Source organism: Coniosporium apollinis, assembly GCF_000281105.1.
Source record: "Coniosporium apollinis CBS 100218 chromosome Unknown supercont1.54, whole genome shotgun sequence".
Taxonomy (NCBI): domain Eukaryota; kingdom Fungi; phylum Ascomycota; class Dothideomycetes; genus Coniosporium; species Coniosporium apollinis.
The window spans coordinates 75699-97332 of NW_006913316.1; the positions used below are offsets into that span (position 1 = coordinate 75699).

General features: G+C 56.3%; 6 protein-coding genes across 6 annotated transcripts in view; 3 read left to right on the forward strand and 3 right to left on the reverse strand.

Annotated features, from left to right (window-relative positions):
* The window catches only part of W97_08311 (BUD32 protein kinase), a gene marked incomplete at both ends in the record, with an annotated part of 1398 nt that extends 386 nt beyond the window's left edge, over positions 1-1012 (forward strand). Inside the window, one exon of the mRNA XM_007786252.1 lies at positions 62-1012. Coding sequence (XP_007784442.1) covers positions 62-1012 — 951 coding nt within the window. The remainder of the gene's footprint in view (positions 1-61) is intronic.
* A 574-nt stretch (positions 1013-1586) lies between these two features.
* On the forward strand, positions 1587-3248 carry W97_08312 (uncharacterized protein; the record flags this gene model as incomplete). Its single annotated transcript, XM_007786253.1, has 3 exons — positions 1587-2585; positions 2667-3023; positions 3087-3248. The coding sequence occupies 3 exons, from the start codon at positions 1587-1589 to the stop codon at positions 3246-3248; spliced, it is 1518 nt and encodes a 505-aa protein (XP_007784443.1).
* Positions 3249-4660: 1412 nt separating this feature from the next.
* On the reverse strand, positions 4661-8329 carry W97_08313 (uncharacterized protein; the record flags this gene model as incomplete). Its single annotated transcript, XM_007786254.1, has 3 exons — positions 4661-4737; positions 4788-8183; positions 8266-8329. 3 exons carry the CDS (start codon positions 8327-8329, stop codon positions 4661-4663), a joined length of 3537 nt encoding a protein of 1178 aa, XP_007784444.1.
* Positions 8330-14817: 6488 nt separating this feature from the next.
* W97_08314 (uncharacterized protein) lies at positions 14818-17007 on the reverse strand (the record flags this gene model as incomplete). Its single annotated transcript, XM_007786255.1, has 5 exons — positions 14818-16104; positions 16154-16318; positions 16368-16405; positions 16458-16869; positions 16924-17007. 5 exons carry the CDS (start codon positions 17005-17007, stop codon positions 14818-14820), a joined length of 1986 nt encoding a protein of 661 aa, XP_007784445.1.
* Positions 17008-17414: 407 nt separating this feature from the next.
* On the forward strand, positions 17415-19312 carry W97_08315 (uncharacterized protein; the record flags this gene model as incomplete). Its single annotated transcript, XM_007786256.1, has 3 exons — positions 17415-17525; positions 17611-18699; positions 19157-19312. 3 exons carry the CDS (start codon positions 17415-17417, stop codon positions 19310-19312), a joined length of 1356 nt encoding a protein of 451 aa, XP_007784446.1.
* A 764-nt stretch (positions 19313-20076) lies between these two features.
* W97_08316 (uncharacterized protein) lies at positions 20077-21461 on the reverse strand (the record flags this gene model as incomplete). The annotated part of the gene is made up of 2 exons (XM_007786257.1): positions 20077-20730; positions 20781-21461. The coding sequence occupies 2 exons, from the start codon at positions 21459-21461 to the stop codon at positions 20077-20079; spliced, it is 1335 nt and encodes a 444-aa protein (XP_007784447.1).
* Positions 21462-21634: the final 173 nt, after the last annotated feature.

Here is a 21634-nt window from a genome sequence, read left to right on the forward strand (position 1 = left end):
CACCCACGCCTTCCCCCTCCCCTTCAGCGCCAGCACCACGCCGCTCCACACCATCGCGCAGGGCGCCGAGGCCCTCATCTTCCAGACCTCCTTCCTCACCCCCAGCATCCCGGCGGCGCTGAAATTCCGCCCTCCGAAGCCGTACAGGCACCCGACGCTCGACAAGCGGCTGATGCGGCAGCGCACGCTGGCCGAGGCGCGCTGTCTGGTCAAGTGCAGGCGCGGCGGGGTCAGGTGTCCCGGCGTTCTGGCGGTGGATTGGGAGGCCGGGGTTTTGGTGGTGGAGTGGGTCGAGGGGGTTACGGTTAGGAGGTGTTTGGATGCGTGGGTGCATACGCTGAAGAGGGAAAGAAGGGAGAGGGCAGGGTGCGGGGATGGCGGGAGCGATGGCGGTCACGAGGGTGGTGGGCTTGAGGCGGATGGCGCCGAGGCAGAGCAAACGAGCGAGCTGTGGGATTTGATGCGGAGGGTTGGCAGGGCGGTGGGGCGGCTGCACGAGATTGGGGTCGTGCATGGGGATCTGACGACGAGCAACCTGATGCTGAGGCCTGCGCGGAGGAAAGCGGAGAGGGCGCCAAATCCAGAGCCGGGGCAGGAGTCAGAGAGCAGCGAGGCGGCAGCAGCAGCAGCAGCAGCAGCCACCGGGACAACAGAAGACGCGACATCCAGCACGCCTGTCCCGCCTACCACCGTCTCTACAACCTCCGCAGAAGCTGCCCCATCACCACCACCACCACCCACACAACCCCCACCCCAAGAACCCCTCACATCCCTCGCCGGCGACATAGTCCTCATCGACTTCGGCCTCGCGACCCAGACGATCCAGGACGAGGACCGTGCCGTGGATCTCTACGTCCTGGAGCGCGCATTCGGTAGCACGCATCCGGCGGCCGAGCCGTTGTTCCGAGAGGTGTTGAGGGTTTACGGGACGAGCTACAAGGGGGCGGATGTCGTGCTGAGGAGGCTCGAGGAGGTGAGAGGGAGGGGGAGGAAGAGGAGTATGGTCGGCTGAGAGGGGATGGGAGTTGTGAGGGGATTTGCAGAGGGGTTCTGAGAGGGAGGCTTCGAGGTGTGGGTACGGAAGGGGGAGCAAGAGGAAAGATGGTTGCAACCCGGGCTGGTTTTGGTAGCAGAGCGCAGCTCGTAGTTCTCTCTCAAGCCTTCAATTACGTTTGAGAGAGTGAGAACGTATCCTGGCGACAGTGATACCAGGCGAATACCGAACAGAAGAGGGTCTGTTTGAATCTGTGCCTGAGGTGTCTATCACATGTCACTGGCTGTCTCTTAAGCGTTCCTGCTTCAAACGAAGGCTGAACGGCAGGCCCATGTGTAGTGTGTGCAATAGTAGAATCTTCAACGGATTTGTTCTAGACTCATTCGATATAACAGAAACTCGGTAGCTACTCCGCACTCCACTGCGTTGCTGCGTCTTAAGCCGCTGCGATGCTCTTGATTGGTCGACCCTTCACCTCTAGTAAAATTGCGCACCGCGATCCCCTTGATCTCACACGGAGAGCCCTCGCAGGCTGACAACCACAGCACAACAGCGCAGCAGCGCAACACCGACCATAGAGAAGCCTGTGAACATGTCGCAACCGGCTTCAGAGCCCTTTGCGCCCTTGCAATCCCCACCAAAACCTGCCCGGAAACAGAACAATGCCTCCCAAGAACGTCGCCGGCGGAGGTCCTCGATCAATCTGCCAGCGGACCCCCCGGGAGACACGGAGACAATATCACTAGCAACCTTCCGAGACATATCACCCTCTACCAGCGCAGCAGTATCGGTGAGGCCAATCCGACCCCCCAACTCACGCCTGAAGCACGTCAGACAGACGGCGACTAACACGACCCAGCGCACCTCCTCAGAAAAGACCCCCCGCCGCTCCAAGCGACGAAAAGTAAAGTCCTTCTTCCGGCGCTGGAAGAGCCTTTCCCTGCGACACACCTGGCTGAACCCCCTCCTCATCTGCCTGCTCGTCGGGGGCCTCTACCTCATCAACCCCTCGCCCTCGAACCCCGTCTCCGCCGCGCTCTTCCTCTCCTACCCGCTCCCACGCGCCCCCGATGCCGACCCCTCCGCGCCGACCATGTACGGCAAGGGCCGGCGCGACTTCGCCTTCGTCGCCTTCTACACCGTCCTGCTGTCCTTCACGCGCGAGTTCCTGATGCAGCGGCTGCTCCGGCCCCTCGCGATCCGCTTCCGCATCCCCTCGCGCGCGAAGCAGAGCCGCTTCATGGAGCAGCTGTACACGGCAATCTACTTCGCCGTTTTCGGGCCCTTGGGGCTGTATGTGATGAGCCTGACGCCGGTGTGGTATTTCAACACGCGCGCCTTCTACGAGGGCTTTCCGCACAGGACGCTGCTGGGCATCTTCAAGGCGTACTACTTGCTGCAGGCGGCGTACTGGAGCCAGCAGATGATTGTGCTGCTGCTCATGCTGGAGAAGCCGAGGAAGGACTTTAAGGAGCTGGTTGGACACCATGTCATCACGCTGGCGCTGATCTATCTGAGCTATCGGTTCCATTTCACGTACATGGGGCTCGCGGTGTATATCACGCACGACATCTCGGACTTTTTCCTTGCTGTGAGTAGTTCCCTTTTCCGTGTCTTAGTTTCCTTGCTTAGAAGAGCGGAAAGAGCCAACAAGCTGACACCCCAGCCACAGTCCTCCAAAACCCTAAACTACCTCTCCTCCCCCCTTGTAGGCCCCTACTTCGGCCTCTTCATCCTCGTCTGGACCTACCTCCGCCACCACATCAACCTGCAAATCCTGTACTCGATCCTCACCGAATACAGCACCGTCGGCCCTTTCGAGCTGAACTGGGAGACCGAGCAATACAAGTGCCGGCTCGCCCAGTGGGTCACCTTTGCGCTGCTCGCGTCCCTGCAGGCTGTGAATCTGTTCTGGCTGGGCTTGATCATCAAGATCGCGGTTCGGTTCGTGACGAGCAAGGAGGTTGTGGATGAGCGGAGCGACGAGGAGGATGAGGGGGAGCTAGAAGGGAGCTCGGAGGCGGATATGGTTGCAAAGCTGAAGGCGACGGAGAAAGGTGGTGTCAGGGAGGCCAGGGCGGCTGATGACGAGAGCGACGGGCTAGCGAACGCGGACGGCCTACTGAACGGAAGCGCACGGGGGAAAAGCAGTGCGAACGGCCCGACTGTGCTCTTGAACGGCGAGCCGGTTGGCGATGAGATGTCCATGGATGCCGCGGTCGAGGGGCCCATCAGGCAGAGGAGAAAAAAGTAGCACGAACGCGGAGGGCCAGGAGAGGAGGCGGGATGATATCATTTGAAGCGGGGTGGTTGTAGATCCAGGCGCTTGCATGCGCTGTCTGATGCCTGGCTGGCAATGTGGCGCCCACCCATCGTGTGTAGCACGTCCCGAGAGTTTTTCATCGCAAGCTTTAGCGCCGCAGTCCCAAAGCACCGTAAGAATTCATAGCATCGTTACATTCCCGCTGCGGATTGCTCTACTTGATTCAAAGATATCCAGTAGTGGCGCCATTGCCAGCAGTGAGGTATCATTCCACTTCTATCATGATAAGGTGAACGTGTAGCAGTGACAACACGACGGGAGATGGTGGTGAAGAGGCAAGATGGGCGTGAGAGGAGCGGGTGCGTAAGCGGCTCGGAATCTCGTACGGGTATACGTGTCAGATATCGCCAGTTAAGGGAATGAGTTGGTGTGCTGAGATGAAACACTAGACAGAGCCTTCCAATACAATCCATAATGTCTTCTACGTGGAACTCCTGAAGGGGAATCTGCAGTTTAGTAGCTGAGGATGGTGGAGGTGGGCTGGTCATTCATCCTCGTCTCGAGAACAACGGGAAGCATATCAAGCGTCACAAAAACTCGACAACACGATCCAGAGGTAGGGCTCAATCCAATCGTCCATAGCATTTGCTTTTAGCTTTTCCTCCCTACATCACTCACTAAACGACACTATCAACCAAAAGATGTAAGAAAAACCCAGAAGTGTGAAAACCCCCCCACAAAGCCCAGGACCGACAAACGAGAATCCCTTTCAAACCCAGTATTGCGCAGAACTCATGAGAAATGCAACAGAAAGCCTGCGCCGTAAATTCGTAAAGAGATGGTATGTCCCGTCTGTGTGATTCAGCGTTACTTCGTTGCGCGCGTCTCGCTTCGTCGACATGGGCTTTTCGGGAACAGAACGGGAGTTGTTGTGGTCGGAGGTAGAGAGCGATTTCTACTAGCAATATATCTTTGCGGGTGGGGGTGGTGGTGGATATAGTACGCCGGATCGCGGTGTGGATATATGGCATGTGAGCGAGCCGTGAGGTGTGGCCAGGATTAGAGTGGTAACGAAGTGGTGCGGAAAGAATGTACAGTAAGATTGGCTGTCGACCGTTATCGTGAGAACGAAGTGGCACTGGCTGCGTGAGCACCAGGCGAAGCCTTGCAGTGCATGTGGTATGGAACCCGGCTAGGACATCTACAGTACCGAACCTGTCGATAATTGATAGGAACACTTCTACATTGCCGTTTGCAGGCACACCGTACGGTCGCCCTCAGGCTATAAATATCGATAATGGCACGCCAGGAGCCGGGGCGGTTGAACTGACTGAACATCCTGCCAGGCATTGAGGCCAGTTGAAGCGACAGGAGGCGAGTGTATACTCAGACATGCAGCTGACCTATGATACAGATGCTGCGGCTCGCTGATTCATGTGGGCAGCATGGGCCTCAAGAGCTCTGGCCATGACACGCGTGACTGTGGGACAATTAGCGCATTCGTAAACTCGCCTCTCGAAAAGCACTCACCAGGCCAGACGGCGGCTTTCTCCATCATGTAAGCCGTCATCAGTAGAAGCTTGCCTCCAAAGCCGCAATGATTCAGAGTCGACAGGATCGGGTTGCTCAAGCTTCCCATGCCCCCCATGCCGTAAGCAATCTTCATCTCGGTGTTCTGTAAAATGTCCTGGATCTTTTGGAGAAGCTTGACGTCCTCATCCTCAAGGAGCACTATGCACGGCACCTGCTGATAATCAATCTCATCCTTGCCTAATATGCCCATGTAGCGACCGACACGCTCCTGCACAGTTGCAACCCACTCAGCAAGCACCTGCGCACAGTCGAAGGTGCACATGGCTGACTGAAGCGGGAGCTCTCTTGACGTGAACTCAGCAAAGGTTACACCAAGCTTGTCCGACATGGCCAATGAATCGGCGGCGTAGAAGGCGGCTTTACGAAGATGTCGCTCGCGCTTGGAAGACAGTCTCAGTTGAGATGCCTGATCAATTACAGTGTTGGACATGGCCGTTCCGGGGCTAGAGGTTGCCATTGCACTTAGGTCTTGGGGCGACGCAACGATTCCCGGAGAATGCGTTGAAGTGTTGCTGGTCCGGGTTGAGTCGTTCATGTCGGTCGAGTCGGTAGGAGAGCTGTCTGCATGTTGGATGATCTCGTGGCCTCTTGCCAGTTCCTCAGCCATTGCATCGAAATCGCCGGTAAAGAAGCCCTCCTTTGAGCGCCCCAGGTTTACGAAGAGGCGCACGTAGGCCAGATCTAGCAAAGGGATGCAGTCCGCTGGGAGGGGTCCGTAGGGATTCGGTCTCTCTAAGCTGTGATTTGGATTCGCTCTCCACGCAGTCTGCCAGGCACGCAGTGCTGGCTCAACCTGAGCGTGCATGGTTTCCGTTTCTTGGGTAGTCCAAAGTCGTCCGTTATGCCTTTGTCGGGTTTCCCAAATGTAAACGTGCAAAGCATTAATCAGGATGTAGCACCCAAAAGTACTCGGTTTCAGTTCGCTCTCCGGGAACTGGTCCATGGACACGTCGGTGCCTAGCGTTTCGTGGTAGGAAGCGCCCATTTGATGGTCAGCGTGTGGCCTCTGACTCGCAGTCAGCAAGAACGAAAGGGCTTTCGCAAATGATACGGTTTTCCGTTCCGCTTCAGTCGCCCCACCCAAGGCTACCCAAGTGTGAACGTTGTCCACCGACCACAGATTCTCCTCGCAAGGTAAGTCTAGGAGGAGCTCCGAGTTCAAGATCCTGGGAGGTTGATTGTACGCTGTTACAAGCAGGCTGGAGAGGATGAACACAGCGAACCACGTGCGTTTCCTTTCTTCGCGTATCTTCCAAGCAATCCATTGGGGATGTTCGTCCGAGTAATCCTGGCGGGAGTGAGCCCTGAATAGTTCGGACGCCAAGCCGTCGTCACTCATCGTGATGTCCCTGTCAGGCAGGCCGTTCTGGTTGGTGGAAACGTCCGAATCCGGTTGGTCGAGTTCTGCGGCTTTCGCAAGACTTATCAAAGCAGCACATTGGGTTGTCGCACTTTCAGCTGCACGTTTGTCGCCGCAATTATGGCCATAGATGATGTTGAGAAGCATCGCCTGGACCAGCCATACGGGCGTCTTAAGACGCGATGGCTCGGCAGCATTTGTTCCGCGGAGAGAGGCAGAAACGTTCGCCCTGCGATGTTCTTCGAAGTAGAGATGGATCATCTTCTTAGCGGCTTCGAAAAGCTCGTGTGCAACAGCATGCTCGAACTCGTACAGTGCACCGATCGCGGCCATGGCAAGAATCAAGCATCCTGCACCACCAATGATACCATCCTGGCCGAAGTTCACATGGCCGCTTGCAGTCCGTAGATTGCTTGTGAACGCGGGCGCATCGAACGTGAGGGTTGGTATGTGCAAGAACGGCATGTGCGGATGGAAGTAATGGATGTAAGCGCTCACGTATCGTTGGAGGTCAACCGTACTAGGTAACGACGGAGGCTGTGCGGTCGGTGTGGCACGTGGACTGTGGACTAACGATGCGGGTAGAGTAGATTGCGAGTACTTCCGCTGGTTCTGCCCATAACTGACTGGTTGCGACAGGCTTATGATCAGCGCGTTTCGCGTTGCGTCCGTTATAGATTCTGATGAAACTGATGTAACTGAGCTGTGACGGGCGCTTGCACTCCCGTTCACGGACGACGAAGAAATACTCGTGCTATCGCAGTTGAATGTTGCGTGTGGGTGAAAGTATTGGTTTGGCATCCCCGGTATTCCTGCTGTTGGACTCACGACCGGCATCGCCGGAGGCGTGTGGAGGTATAGCTCTGCATTTAAGCTTTGCTCATGGAGATCCTGAGGCGAGATCGTGTGCATAGGGCTTAATAGGCTGTGAAACGACGATCCTAACGGTTCCATGCTGAACGGCGTGTTATGGGACATAGACGGAGGTACATTCCGATTTCCCCAGACCGTGCCGTTCTTCTGCGCCGGATTGTTGGACCCGTCCAACATAACTTCGCTGAATCCACTTTGGCTTGCTGTGCTGATGGCTGACGGTGAGGACCCGTCGAGAACGGGATCGTTTCCATTGTTGAAAGCGAAGGGATCGTCTATGCTGCTGTGGGGCCACTGGAAGCTTTGTTCCGCTTCCATGAGCTGATCGCCAGTATATGAGTGGAACGTTGGGAAAGGAGAGCCCGGGTGTGCAGCGGCGCCACCAAAATGCAGCTGCGCTGGATTGATAGTGGCGTCGTGGAGAAACTTGTCAACATCAAATGAATCCCCAAACCCTGCAACGGGAGCTGTGCGCAAGCCGCCTCCGAGCCCTGCGCCGAGCTGGGTGTCGAGTCTGGGCAAGCCATGCGAGCTGCTATGGGGGCCCATAGTGGTAGACATGCCCCGATACTCGTAGGTTCCGACGCCTGGAAGACCAGTCAAACTCGGATGGTGGGTATGTCCGCCAATAACGCCATAATTTCTGCCCAACGAAGCGTTCGAAGCCATCATATTCATATCAATATGACTAATGGTGTTCGCCCGGGGCCTCATGCCAGAGGTCGCTGTATTACCGACTGAACCCGCAACGCTACTAGCTATGGAGTTCTTGCGCACTCTGCCTGATCCATTGGCTGCCTGACCGGATGTGCTCTCACGCCTGCTGTTTCTCGGTCTTGACGACGCCGCGCCTGCTTGGTGCAGCTTCTGCTGGTGCCGCAGTAGAAGGTCGCGTCGCGCGAAGCACCTCTGGCATTGCGGGCACTCGAAAGGCTTTTCTTTCGTGTGGGACCGCTCATGGCGTTTCAGGTGTTCTAGCCTCGCAAAGCATCTTCCGCACGTCTGGCAGACATGTGGCCTAGGCTTGTCGGTCTTGGGTGGGGGGAAATTAGCAGTAGTGGTGTTCGGCGTGGGCTCGGATTTGAGGTCAGAGGAAGCGGCTATTCGCAATGCAACTCAGCAACCAAGCAATTCAACAGCGATCATGATACGCCGCAAGCTGTATTGAGGGGCCATGCTTACTGTTGCTGCTGTTTGTAGAGCCATGTGCCTCGCCGGAAGCCTTTTCGCTTGTTGAAGCAGCCATGGCGGGTTCCGTCGATTCGCGGCCAGCCTCCCTCCCGGTTCTTTTTTTGAGATGTACGGACGCCGAATAGGTGCGGAGGGCAATGAACAAGGTTTACTCTCGCACCCTTTATAACGTAGAGCCCCTAAGTTCCGAGAGGATCGTGTGAATAAACGAGGGTGTTGGTGCTGCACCACCGACCGACCACGATCGTAGCCTTGCAAGAGACGAATTTGACGCTGTCAAAAAACGGGTTGTTGAGTGCGAGGAGGAAACTGTCTGTGATTCCGAGCGTTAGTCGGCCGTCCCATTGCACGCTGAGAAACACGATGCCACCCACTTGACCGTGCTGCCCACAGCGGACGCAGTGCGGGTCACGGACTCGAGACGCCGGCGGCCCGTGTAGCTTAATGGTTGATAAGGCTATGCGGCATTGGCCTTCTGCAGCCAATGGATATGATATGATGCAGTGAACAAGATAAACACGAAGGATAGCTATGGACAGAAAGCAGCGCAGCGTCCGATGTTGAAGCTTCAACGTTTGCCCACGGTGGTGGGCCGGAGGTACGAGGGTAGTGCCTTCCAAGTCACCTGCTGCTCAGCGCAGGCCGGCTAGACAAATTCGGCTTCCTGCCCCAGGGTGCAGTGCCAGGAGCAGGCCGGTAGGACCGGTTGCGCGGTCGATCTTGAGCGCGGCCGGACCCTACCAATTACGCGTTCCCCACAAATTCGGGGTCCAAGGTGTTCCTCAGGGACAGGGACAGGGACTCGACCCACGCTGGCCCAGCCTCTCTGCTGGAGCTTGCGAATTTCTAGGTCCTGCAACGTGGGCGTACAGCGGCTGAGAAGAGTAGGGAGGACTGCTTTTGCTGAAGAGAGGGATTCACTCCTTCCATTTCACGATGACGATGCTGCTGCTCGCGCTGTCAATGCACTCCCCGGCCACTCAGTGTGTGGGAGCCCGGAGACTGTCGATGGCCTGGTCCGGCTCCGATCAGGCTGCGGTTGCATTGGCCACTGGCTCCCCGGACTCTGCGCGAAAAAGCTGGGGTGGGTCGCCGAGGCCTCATGCTGCCGTTGGTGTGGGCCAACAGGTGATTTGTCTGGCGGATTTACTGCTGCGAACGGGTGAGGCATGGCCGCTGTGGCGGCGGCGGTAATGGAAAGATCTTCCGCTAACTCACGATACTGCTGCTCGGGGTACTGATGCACAGCTTCTGGAAGTACCCGTAGCATGACACTGCAGCGTCGTTCGCTGCCTGCAGGATCAATCGCTTGAGGATCGGCTGTTCGCTCCCAGCTCGACGTTTTTACTTTCCCATACGCGAACAAGAACGCCGCTGCCGGCGGCGCATGACGGGGTCCTTGAGGCTGCGATACCGTCATGCTCGACCGAGTCTTCAAGGACGCGCAGCGGCGGGGGTTCTGACACCTACCCTTGCTCGCAGACCCTTTTGGGACAGCCGAGAAATCTACATGAATGTGCTACGTATTTTGAGGTACCGTTCAGATTCTTCAGCCTAGCAGTTCCCAGCTACAGGAGTTTCACCAATGTGTAACAATACACGTGTAGACAATCAATCTCGATCCTGCATCAGGGCTGTGGGACCGACCATCGAGGTGTACAGAACATTAAGCACCAAAAATGATTGTGCTAGGCAAGGGCCCAATACCCAGAATTGATCGAAACGGCCAACCGATCCTTTGAGATATTCTTGAGCGCCTTTTCCGACTACATGGAGATACCCATCAATACAAACCTAAACTCTGTGTGGTCGAGCTTTAGTGTCAAGCAAGGCCGGGTTTCAAAGCCCTGCAGACGAACGGATGCAGCCATACTGGCACGCTCCGAGGAGCAGGATGCGGCCAGACCTGGGTTGCCTGGGTTGGCAGCCACCGTCACATTCAAGCCCACCGATAGTCCTTGTACTCTAGATATGTGTAGATGTTCCATCTGGTACACGATCGTATCGTGTTGTCCCCTCTCGAGGCGCTCTCAAATCGCTGCAGGCTGGCGGCTGTCTCAAAACGGGAGCGGCTCTAAGACTGTGGACATTCCTGCTGGAACCTGCTCTGGGGAACCTCCCGTGGGCACAAAGAGGTTGTCATAATCCAAACGATACATGACCGTGTGGTGTAGGAGAAGGCTCCGATACATCTACGCTACCAGCGCGCAGGTCACGGTCTGTGCACCTAGCGCCTGCTATGCCTCTTTTGGCCAAAATCCGGGGATGGTCCCGCGCATAGCGTGACTGCATCTCTCCAGCGATGCGTACATTTCAGCACGGGCTCCAATGGGGAGCTCTCTGATTCGTGCTATCGCTTAGTCTCTGGACGTTTCTTCCAACGTTCAGAACAGCATTCGCTCTCCACATTGCCGAGCCTGAGCAGTCTGGCGCCGCGTGCAACGTGTTCGAGGCTGCGTATGCATCGAGTGAAATTGTCAACGCTCCGTCGGTTGCTTAGCGCTTCTAAAGTTAGAGGAGGACGTCAAAAATCCAAGCAAGTCGAACGCGGTGTTTTCATAGTCTTCAGTACTAACTCACACACTCGTTCTATTCCTCAGCGCGGGTATTGCGGCTGCTGAACTACAAAGCAGCCAAAAGAAGACCGAGAATGCAGTCACTCGGCTTAATCTCGCATGCAGGCGCGCTCGCATGCACCCCAAGGCCACTCGAGTAACGCTTTCCTCGCGCCGCTGCGTTGTCAGCGGTCCAAGGCATGAGCTTCCAAGCCCCCAGCCGTGGGGTGCCTTGGGCGCCTCGATTAGGCTAGGCTTGACTCTTGGAGGCTGATCGGAGGGTTGTCCAGGTCCGAAATCGACGGGAAACCTCAAAAAATCACTGTCTAGCAGACCAAAGTAATCCTATCAGAGCACGGAAAACTGAGGTAGCGAATCCCGGAATGCTGTTTTGCAAGCGATTACTTCTGACAATGTAATCTCGCGTCGCCTGGAATGACGCATGAACGCAGATCGCGATCCCTCAAACTCCGTGCAGATACTCACACATGAGGTGAGGTCAATTGCACACGCGGGAACCGCCACTATCGATAGTCACACTGGATCGCCCTCGTAATACTTACCTTCTACGCCTGCCCAGCGTGGCACGAGACACTGAGGCGCACGAGAGTCCGCCGCCGTGGCGTCCTCTACTTTTAAGCTTCCTGCGATCTTTGGAACCAACCTTGGAAGAGTCTTCAGCGGCAAATCTAACGAACCCTGTTGCAGCGGACCGCGAGATTTTCGCTACCGTGCAGCCTTGGGTCGAGTTTTAAGCACAGAACGTACTGTAGACCTGCTGGGCCCTTCAGGTTTCCAGCAAGCGTGGTTTCCCACCATCGTCAACTCCTAGGATGGTTGATGCTGTCGCCCCAGCCTGCCTTAGTGCCACGGTCCGTAGATGTTCACCTAATTATAGGAAAGGAAAAGAACCAGGATGCAAAAATGTTGACAGCTTATCGAGCTGATGTCAATGGCTGTAGCTCTGTCAACGCGAACCGCGTTGGACCCCTCAAACCGAGGGACCATGCAGAGCTGGAGATCAGGGTGCGGCTGGCGCAGCAAAAGCATTCAACGACGGACGTCACATCACAGGGCTCATGGGTTGACGCGCTTCACATCGGATATTCCCTCCTCTTCCACCCGCAAATGGCTGCCTTTCGCGGCCTTCTGCTACTGAACACTTCTCGTGGCGGTTTAACCCTACATGATCGCGGCTGCAGGTTTGTTGCAGTAGAGTAGTTTCCATCCGGCGACGTGCAGCAAACCCATCTGCCGTGAAATGCCGGGTCTTGAGATCACATCGATGAGGCCGAAGTACCGCCACTGAGCACGTCTCTGCTGAATAACCAGAGCTTCTCCAGCCACTTCCCAAGTTTATTTACCGACCGTTCCGGAGCGCTTTCATGTTTCATAGGCACTATCGAACCGTGTGGGCTAATAGCTTATGTAGATTCAATTTACTTAGGCGAGGCTATGCGCCGAACGCCGGAAGCAGTCCAGTAACAGTACGGGAAGTCATTCAGAAGGGTCTTGAAGAGCAACTTGGACAACTAACGCAGTTCTCACCGAGAGCTTCATCCCACTTCGCGCCGTCTTCATCACCCCACCTGCCCTTCTGGATCAGCTCGGGACCGCGCCGTCGGAACGACGCACGACGGCAAATGCCGCGGCCGCTAAAGATTGCATGCCGGAATCCTATTCAGAATAATGCCTCAGTTTTACAATGGAATTAAGTGCATCCGCAGGGCCATAACTGACTGCATGGCAAGGCCTGGAGTCCCGGCACGCTCTCCCCGGGATTTGACTCTTCGGGTTTTCTAGGCAGTCTCCCTGCTCGTGTGCGCCAGGACTTCCAACTACCGCTAACAGGTGGACTGCCCTGCTTAGCAATCCAAGGAAGACTGCGGGAGAATCTGATGGTTTCAATGCGACAACAAGGATTAAATTCTGCGGAGCAGCCGGAAACTAAGCCTCCATGTTGCATCCTTGGGACAAGGTTGTCAGCTCTGCAGCAATTGAATGAGTTGCGTGCCAAAGAACGCGATTGACGCCTTCGATATACTCGTGTAGAGTTTTGAATGTGGACCCATTCCAGCTGGCTACCATCATAGGTGAGCCTGATGTGGAAGTCAAATCTTCTGCTAGTCTCGAAGTCTCAGCCTATATTCGTACAAGAGGTTGAGGCCGGAAGAGATCATCCCAGCCATGGATTCATCCTCGAGTAGCAGCATGCAGTCCTGCTAAACAAGATACATTGAAGGACATGAAGCTGTGTACAACCTACTGTCTGCAGAAAGCAACTTCAGAATGTTTGCTTTTGCATCTCATGTTGTTAAGATCTTCTCTTCATTCTCAGCCATACAGGTGCAAAAACACTCCACATCTAACACGGCGATAGCTTATGACTCTACCGTCACTGGTAAGAGACTACCACGTCATTTTCTACTCCCGCGGCGTTTGCTCGAGCTGTAGTTTCTAGAGCAGTTGAACTGACGGCGGAACTCTTCGCTACTAGTATAGTTTGAAATTTCTAATAGCATATGCGAAACGGTGCGAGGTTATAAGCGCTGGTTGTCGAATCTGTAACCTTACTTCTTTATATCTCGGCCGGTCCGCGAGAATCTTTCCTAGTGGTCACGGCTTTATCGAATGGATTCGTCTTGATTCCCCTACACAGGGGTTAACGGAGACACCTGTAGGACCTCTCACGCGAAGTACCGCAATCGCTTGCACCGAGTCGCACGCTATAAATCAATGAACCTTTCCTACTTCCCCGCCCTTGATTCATTCCACATTCTTGCACAGTCGCAGCGGTTCGGTCTAATATCAAGACTTGTGCTATGTGTGCCGTCTTAGCTCTCCGTGATAAGGCACACTGAACGCTTCCGCTACAGGTGCTGTCCATCCGCATGCCTAGTTCCACACTCGTCCATCGTGCCGAATCATTCCATCGTTAGGGGTCCATGGGACAGTGCACCACTCAATCAATCGGTTTACCAACCAACCGGTGCAGACATAGATGATTTCAGTATCCAACGAGCCCCTATAGGCGCTCCAATTCTCATGTGATAGCGAACACTCAATCACTGGCTTTCACGAGCATTTCAACACCCGTGGTGATGATGCTGTTCATTGCGCTATCCACTGAGATGGTGACGCAGACCACCCGGCTCAACACCTTGCCAAGACTGGTGATAGCCATGGTTCGCCCCACCTGAGAACCACGGATTAGGGCCAGGCACTCGGGACAGGGCTTAGCATACCCTTGCGAGCCTTACGCGGCCTCTCGATGCGATGTTCGATTACAACGAGATGGCTGGTACAGACTCTACACCGACTCGTGGGCGATGCTGGTGGGATCAGTTTTCTGGCGATGATCACGAAATGCGAATCCTAACGTCTTATCGCGGCGGCTCCGGTGGATGAGCTCGCTGGAGACTCCCTGTGTCTGACGCCTGGTGGGTTGGAGTACCGGACTTCTGAATGAGTGTCCCAGAGGTGAACAAAGGAAGCCGTAGAATTAAAAGTCAGGCAGGTGTTTCGCACGAACAATTCTCGAGCTTTCAAAGGACTGTAGGGTTCTATGCTTCCTGCCTAAGAGAGCTGGCACGTAAGACCGACACATTGCGGGATTGACTTAGGTGGGTACAAGCTGGCGAATTTCGCTTCTGGTCAGCAACGGTAATGGCTGTTGCGCCTTGCACGATAGTTTGATGAAGCCACGCACCAGATATATGGAAATGTGAATGTACAGATCCATCCATCTTACCCACCTGCAACGCACCTTTGTAGTAGACCTCGTTTTGTATCTTCCTAGATCCCGGAGCAGCATGGAGACGAGCGTATCCCTCTTCCTCGCGTAACCGTACTACAGACGCCTCTCCAGCCACCATCATCTATCCCGACGTCTCAAGGCACTGGTGCACTCCGCGTGCCGTAATACCAACGGCGCTGAGCCCCACCGCAATGTACCTCTTCAATCCCGCGCACACCGAGTCCGCCCGTATCAGCTCACCTCCCTAAGCTTACTCTCCTGCACCGCCCTCTGCACCTTCCCATACCCACCCACCGCCCCGTTCCCATCCCCCTTCCCCACCTCCACCTTCCCATTCGCACTCGCCACCTCCCTCAGCTTCCTCGCCGCCTGCTCCCCTGCCTCGACCTCCTCCTTCCCCCCCTTCTTCAAATCCACCCTCAACAGCCCCCTCACACCCCCCGCCTTCCGCCCCACCACCTCCCCCGTCCCCGCCGTAGCGACATACAGGAGGTACTTGAGATTCGGCAGCGTCTGGCGAATATCAATAAGCCGGATCCCCATCCAGTTGGCCAGGATCTCGATATCCTTGTTCAGCAGGAAGACGGCGTACTCGAAGCGGTAGCGGAGGGCGTGGCGGGGGAAGAGGGGGTAGATCCTTGCTGCCGACGTGGCCGCCGCCCCTCCTGCCGCCGTTGCCGTCACAGCGGAGGCGGTGGTCGCGGTTGTGGCAAGGCTGACCGGGTCTTCCACCACGCTCGTCGAGCCGTGCGGCCGCACGGGATACGGCACCCCAACGCCCAGGTAGGCGGAGAGCTGCAGCACAACCTGCGCCACCCACCCCAGCGCCGCAGCGACCTCGTCTTCATCCCCCATATCCTCAAACTCCGAGTTCGGCAGCCGCAGCCCGCGGATCGTGAACGCGAGCGCCCGCCCCGCGATCGGCTCGATCGGGTAGATGGAGCCCAGGTCCTCGCACACGCGGCGGCGCTGCGCTGTGATCGCTTCCCCTGTCGCCTGGAGCGCCTTTTTCGCGTCGTCGAGCTCGGGCTGCGCGGTGGTGATGGCGGACTCGGCGGCGGCTTGTGCGGCGTGGCCTTCGCGCATGAGTTGGCGGCGGGAGGCGATGCTGGCGCGGAGGTCGGCGCAGCGTTTTTGGGTGGCGTCGAGGCGGCGGCGCTGGGTGTTGACGGCGGACGAGACGGTCTGGATGCGGTCGTGGAGTTCGGGGATGCGGCGCGCGAGGGTGAGGGCTGGTTCGTTGGACTGGAGGAGGGCGGAGATTTCTGCGGCGAGCTTCTCGCGCGTGGTGAGGGCGTCTTGGATGCAGTCGTCGAGGGTGGAGAGGCGCATCAAAGCGTCGTAGGAGGAGGTTGGAAGGGGTTTGGCGAGGGAGGGTTTTGTGGGAACGGGGGCGGGGGCAGGGAGGGAGGCGGTTAGGGGGGCTTCGGTGGGGAGGTCGGTGAAGGTGGTGTAGACGCCGTCGGTTAGGTGGAAGAGGATGCTGTTGTGAGGGAGAGGGTGGTGGAAGTTTTCTAGCTGGGGTTTGTTAGATAGGGGAGATGTGGGGACGGGTAGAGGGCCTTACGGCCTTGCCGATGAACTGCAGCGAGCGGAAGTTGATGGTAAGCTCGACGAGAAACTGGTAGTCCTGCACTGCCTCGGTTTTGGCCCAGACCCGGACTGTCAGGTCTTCTAGCCTCGTCACAGCCGGTCCGCAGGAACTCAGGTCGAAGAAGCGGAAATTGGGGTTCTGGTATGGTCAGCCTCTGCGAGCATCAAGAACTACAGCACGAACATACCATGGCCTTCTCAGCTACCTCACTGACGTATACGGGGTCTACGCACGCCGTCAGCTACACCATAGGTCTGATGATGTCCTCCATGCGCACCCTCAACGCCCTCAACATGGAGGGAGTAAAACACATCCGCCATCCTCGCCGCCGTCACCTCTTCCAACTTCTTCTGCTTCTGCAGCGGCGACAGCCCCGACCAATCCATCGTGCTCCTCCTGCGCATCTTAGCGAACGACGGCCTGAGCGGCGTCCCCAGCTGCTTGGTCTTGTTCTTCTCCACAGCCTCCCCGTCATCGTGGATAGCCGACTCGTTGATGGGCCGGAGGTCGGAGGAGGAGCGTGAGTGCTCGAGCTTCCGGGTCTCGCGCTGGGCAAGGGCTTTGGCGGGCGACTTGAGGGTAAAGGGGAGGGCCTCGTCGTCGATGGTCTTGCCGCGGGGGCGGCTGGGGGGCGGCTGCAGCGTGAGGTTGCGGATTGTGATGGCTTGGAGGTGCCGGAGCTTGCGGTTCTACTGGAGACGTTAGTGCTTGTCGAAGTCGAATTGGGCAGAGGTTGGTGTTACGTATGGTAGCAGCCACGGCCGTTCTCGCTGGGGCACTGCGTATGCGGCTGTTTCGGCCATGCTCGTGTGCTCATCTTTAGCCATGCTAAGCTGCCTGCGGAGAGGAGAGTAGGGAGCCGATGTCAGCCTGGATTGCTCGACGAGGATAGAGTGCGCCAGCTGGATGCGTTGAAGTCGCCAGTACTATCGCCCATGCGAGCACACATCCTGTAACGGCTTCTGGCAATGGCTTCTGCACATTGTTTTCGGCTCGAAGCTTGCTTGCTTGCTGCCGTGACGCTGATGGATGCCACGGCATCTCCCGTCTTCCGCGCAACATCCCGAAACCTTCACGGAGAACATCCAGAGCTCCATCTCGAGCTTCCAGTCCCATACAAACAGACGGCGCTGCCAACACCATAGGCCTCACGGCATCCGTTCGTCTCCAACCCTCCGGGCGAAGCCGTAGTGCAGTCGTCCAGCGCCGTGTCCCCCGGGGCGCAACCGCCATCATGGAGACCGCCCAAAGAGCCGCCAAAAAAGCCGCCCAAGGCCAACACATCTACGTCTACAACAACTTCCGCACAAATCAAGTCGTCTACTCGCTAACGCGGTCCATAAACGTACTTCTCCCTAACCACACTCCCCTCAATCCCCCTCCACCTCCGCGCGCCCCTACCTGATCAACCATCTAACACTTGCCCACAGAACAACGACGCCCTCTCCCAACTGACCTACACGGGCAAAAACTCCGTCCCTCGCGCCATCCGTAAAGACCTCTGGCGCCCCCTGTACACCATCTCCTTCCCCACGCCCCTGCAGGGCCTCTCCGCCTACCGCAAACTGCGCGAATTCCGGCGCCTGCACGAGACCACCTGGACGCTCGACGACGTCGCCGCGCGCCGGCAGCACGTCCTCCTCGGGCCCGGGAAGAAGCTCAGGAACAAGGACAAGGAGGAGGAAGATGGCGAGGACTGGTGGCGGGACATCGAGAGGAAGCCCGGGAAGAAGGAGAGGAAGATGATGCTGATGGATCAGAAGGCGAACAGTATTGCGGATCTTGCGGCTGTGCTGTTTGCGCAGGAGAGGCAGGGGGTAGAGCGGGAGGAGGGGCTGGTGAAGAGGACGGAGGAGGAGGCGAAGAGGCAGAAGGAGAGGTGGGGGAGGTTGGAGGAGCTCGCGAAGCGCGCGAAGGATGGGGAGGTGGGGAAGCTGGATGAGCAGATCAAGACGTTGGAGGCGAAATTAGCGGCGGAGAAAGAGGCAGTGTCGGATGAGCCGGCGAAGAAGGCGGAGAGCAAGGAGCCGCGATTGAAGCCAGAGGGAGCGGAAGAGCCGGAGTTGAAGCGGCTGCGACGGCAGAAGCACGAGCTCCTGCACGCCAAAAACCAAGTCGAGAAGCGCGCAAAGGGCGAAATCCCAGACACAGCGGGCCCAGACGTCGTAGGCATCAAGATCGAGAAGAAGGCCCCCTGGCCCCCACCAAAATACGGTCCCCTGCGGAAACAAGCGCTAAAGAAGGAACCGTATCTACCAAAAACCGAAGGCGTGAAGATCCAATGGGCAAACATCATAGACGCCGAGTTTGCAAAGAGCTGGCCCTCTGCTGTCGCGCATGAGATTATGGGCTACTTCAGGCATCAGGCGCCAGATGCGGATCCGAAAAACGCGAAGCCGAAGGCGAAGGTGAGCCGTGGTGTACGGATGGAGGTGATGGAAGAGGTGAAGGAAGCAGAGGCAGCTGCAGCTGAGCAAGATCAGTTAGGCATGGCTGAAGAGGGGGCTGAGGAGCGTGAAGTGAGCAGGAGCTCGGGCCAGAGTCAAAGGAGAGAAGGAGATATGAGCTTCTTAACGGGTGGCCAGAGTGCAGCGTCGTCGGACCAGCCGCGTGTATAGATAAACGGACTCGGTTGTGTATGGGATGTGTAACATACAAGGATCTGTACAATCACCGTACCACATTCTGGACTTGGTCCCGCGGCGCCGGACTTGCGAGACAAGACATTTGTAACATTGTAACATCATGTGCATACCAGGCCGCCCAGCCTACATCTGTATGTCCTAAGACGGAATAGACAGCAGACTTGCGAGACAATATTTTCAGAGCATTCTAGAACTGTTTGTGTACAATGTCACTCAGCCTACATTTTTGTGCACTGAATCGCAAGAGACCAATTTCTTCAATTGTTAAGCAGATATTCGCTTCTCCGCAGTCCTAGCTTGGTTTAGTCCTAACATATTGCTCCACTACCAGTCGTTCCTATTCCTTGTCGCCATCTTTGAGAGCGGCAGAACTTCCATGCTGTGTTATACGTTCAACGCCCTATCTTCGCCCACAACATTCCTCCACTTCGCCGAGAAGCACATCAAATTCAGCGTCCAGACGATAGGCGCGTGTGCTACGAAGTAGTGGACGCGTCTTTCCAACTACCTCAGTCCCCTACCCTAACATTACACGGTTTACAGAAGGAACTTGCCTTTGTGATCTCTAGAGTTAGGGTTTCGAACAAGCTCTAGGCCGTCGCCAGACAGTGGTTCTGCTGTTAAGCAATTTGTGTCAGGGGTTAGATGGGGGCTTCTTTTGCTATCACTCTCGATGGGAGCGCAGCCCGGCTCCGTAAACCCATCCCGTTGTGTCGGCGAGGCTGTGTTGCGTTTTCACAGTAAAGTAGCCGATGCGCTAGAATGACGAGAGTCATGCTTGTCATCGAACGTGGCAGTTTCCACCGCTAAATTGCCACGCTTGAGTAGAGCTATCATGCTGGCGAAGCGTCCACTACTGACTGTAAGATACTGTGCAATAGTCGGCTTCATGAACGTCCGTTGAATGAGGAGATCGCTTTTGATCAAACCCCTGAAGCTTCCTTCACAGACGTTTAATACTGCCACACCTGGCGAATCGGGTCTTCCTTGAGCACTTGTGGTACCTGTCTCCATATCTTGGGAGTATCTCCAAGTATACGAAACAACACAGGCAAGGAAGATACGCAGAGGATCCGTCCAGTCCCAGGTTCTGGCCCCTCGGTGAAATTCACAATACACACTTACTGAAAACCTCACTTGATGTCGTCTCGAGAAGTTAAGACCAGTGAAACGCACAAACTGGAGGAAAGAGGGATCATAATCAGATCATGGACAGAATGGGAGCCTCTTGAGAAAGGACAATTGCCTGAATTATGAAGCTAGCGTTCTCGACTTCCGCCTGCTTTGCGGCGGACCCCCGACATCTTCCATATCAGGCACAGCATCACCGTTAACGTCCTCAGCCTTGACTGCCCGCTCTACCTCCACCTCCACCTCTTGCTTGACAGGCTTACCCCCCACCACCTCTTCCTTCACCTTCTTCACCCGCCTGACCTCCTTCCCAACTACCGCACCCGGACACAATCCTCTCTCACTCAGTACACACTGACCACACTTCCTTCCAACAGGCAAACAAATCGTCTGCCCGAACCCTACCAACAGCTTGTTGATTTCATGCCACTTGTCTCTCGGCAACCAAGCCTCAAGGCTCGCTCTCGTCTCCTCGGGGGTCTTCGTTTTATGCCAGCCCCACAGATTGGTGATACGGTGAACATGCACATCGACCCCGATACCCTCGTCACGGCCCCACGCGGCGGACATGGTTAGGTATGCCATCTTTGGACCGACGCCAGGCAGGGAGACGAGGCCTTCGATGGTATCTGGTATGTCGCCTTTGAAGGAGGTGCGCAAGATCTCGGCTGTCTTCTTGATGAAGGTTGTTTTGTTGTTGTGGAAGCCGACCATCCTGATGAGCTCGTTGAGCAGGGTTGGGGAGACTGCGAGTATTGACTCGAGGGTAAGTCCCTGGGGAGCAGGGCCGATCAGTAACAACATTGTTGAATCATGGAAAGAACGCAGGCACATACGCCAGGTAGGTTCTCCTGCAAATTTCTCATCGCAGCCGCAGTGACCGTGTCCTTGGTCTGACTCGAAAGCATCAACGAAATCAGCGTCTGGAACCTCTGGTCTCGGGGCGACCGATACCCTTCCGCCAGACTCTCGCAACCCATCGTATCGACTGGAGCTAGCACCTTCGACCGCATCTCCTTCGTCAGGTTATACACCTCTTCCCAGTTTGGCGGGGGCTCGACTTTGACTTTGCCATGTGCGCCAACGATCTTCTTCGCTGGCGTACGACGCGACTTCTTGGCTTTGTCGTTGGCTGCGACGGTGTCTGGCTCTACACCCAGAGCTAGCCGCTTCCTTGGAGGTGTCTGTGTGGTGACAATGTCTTTCTGCGTAGTCGTCTCCGAAGTCGGTGTACCTGCGCCGCGCTTTCGTTTGTGGAGAGAAGTCACAATTCCGTCTACAGGTTCGAGATTCTCATCCAAATCTGAGGGCACAGAGGAGAGTTCTGATCCGGATTCATCTCCAAGCTCTTGCTTTACAGCGCGTTTCCCAGCTGCCACGGGGTGCTCTGCGCCAAACCCATAATGCATAAGCGTTCGGCCTTGAGTTGCGCGCAATGGCTCACTTTTTGAAGACACTGAGTTAGCAATCTTGCTGGTGCCGCGGGCTATACGTGAAGTACTCATTGCGGTATTGAATGTACCTTGCGAAAGTCAAGATACTCGTTCCACCACCATCATCTCAATGCCGAGCGAGGCGCTGCACCGACGTCATCACTTCGCGTCCGCTAAGCACGCGGTCACGTGCTCAGCACCTCCAAAACCACGTCCCACCCCACCACAACCACAATCCAGTACAC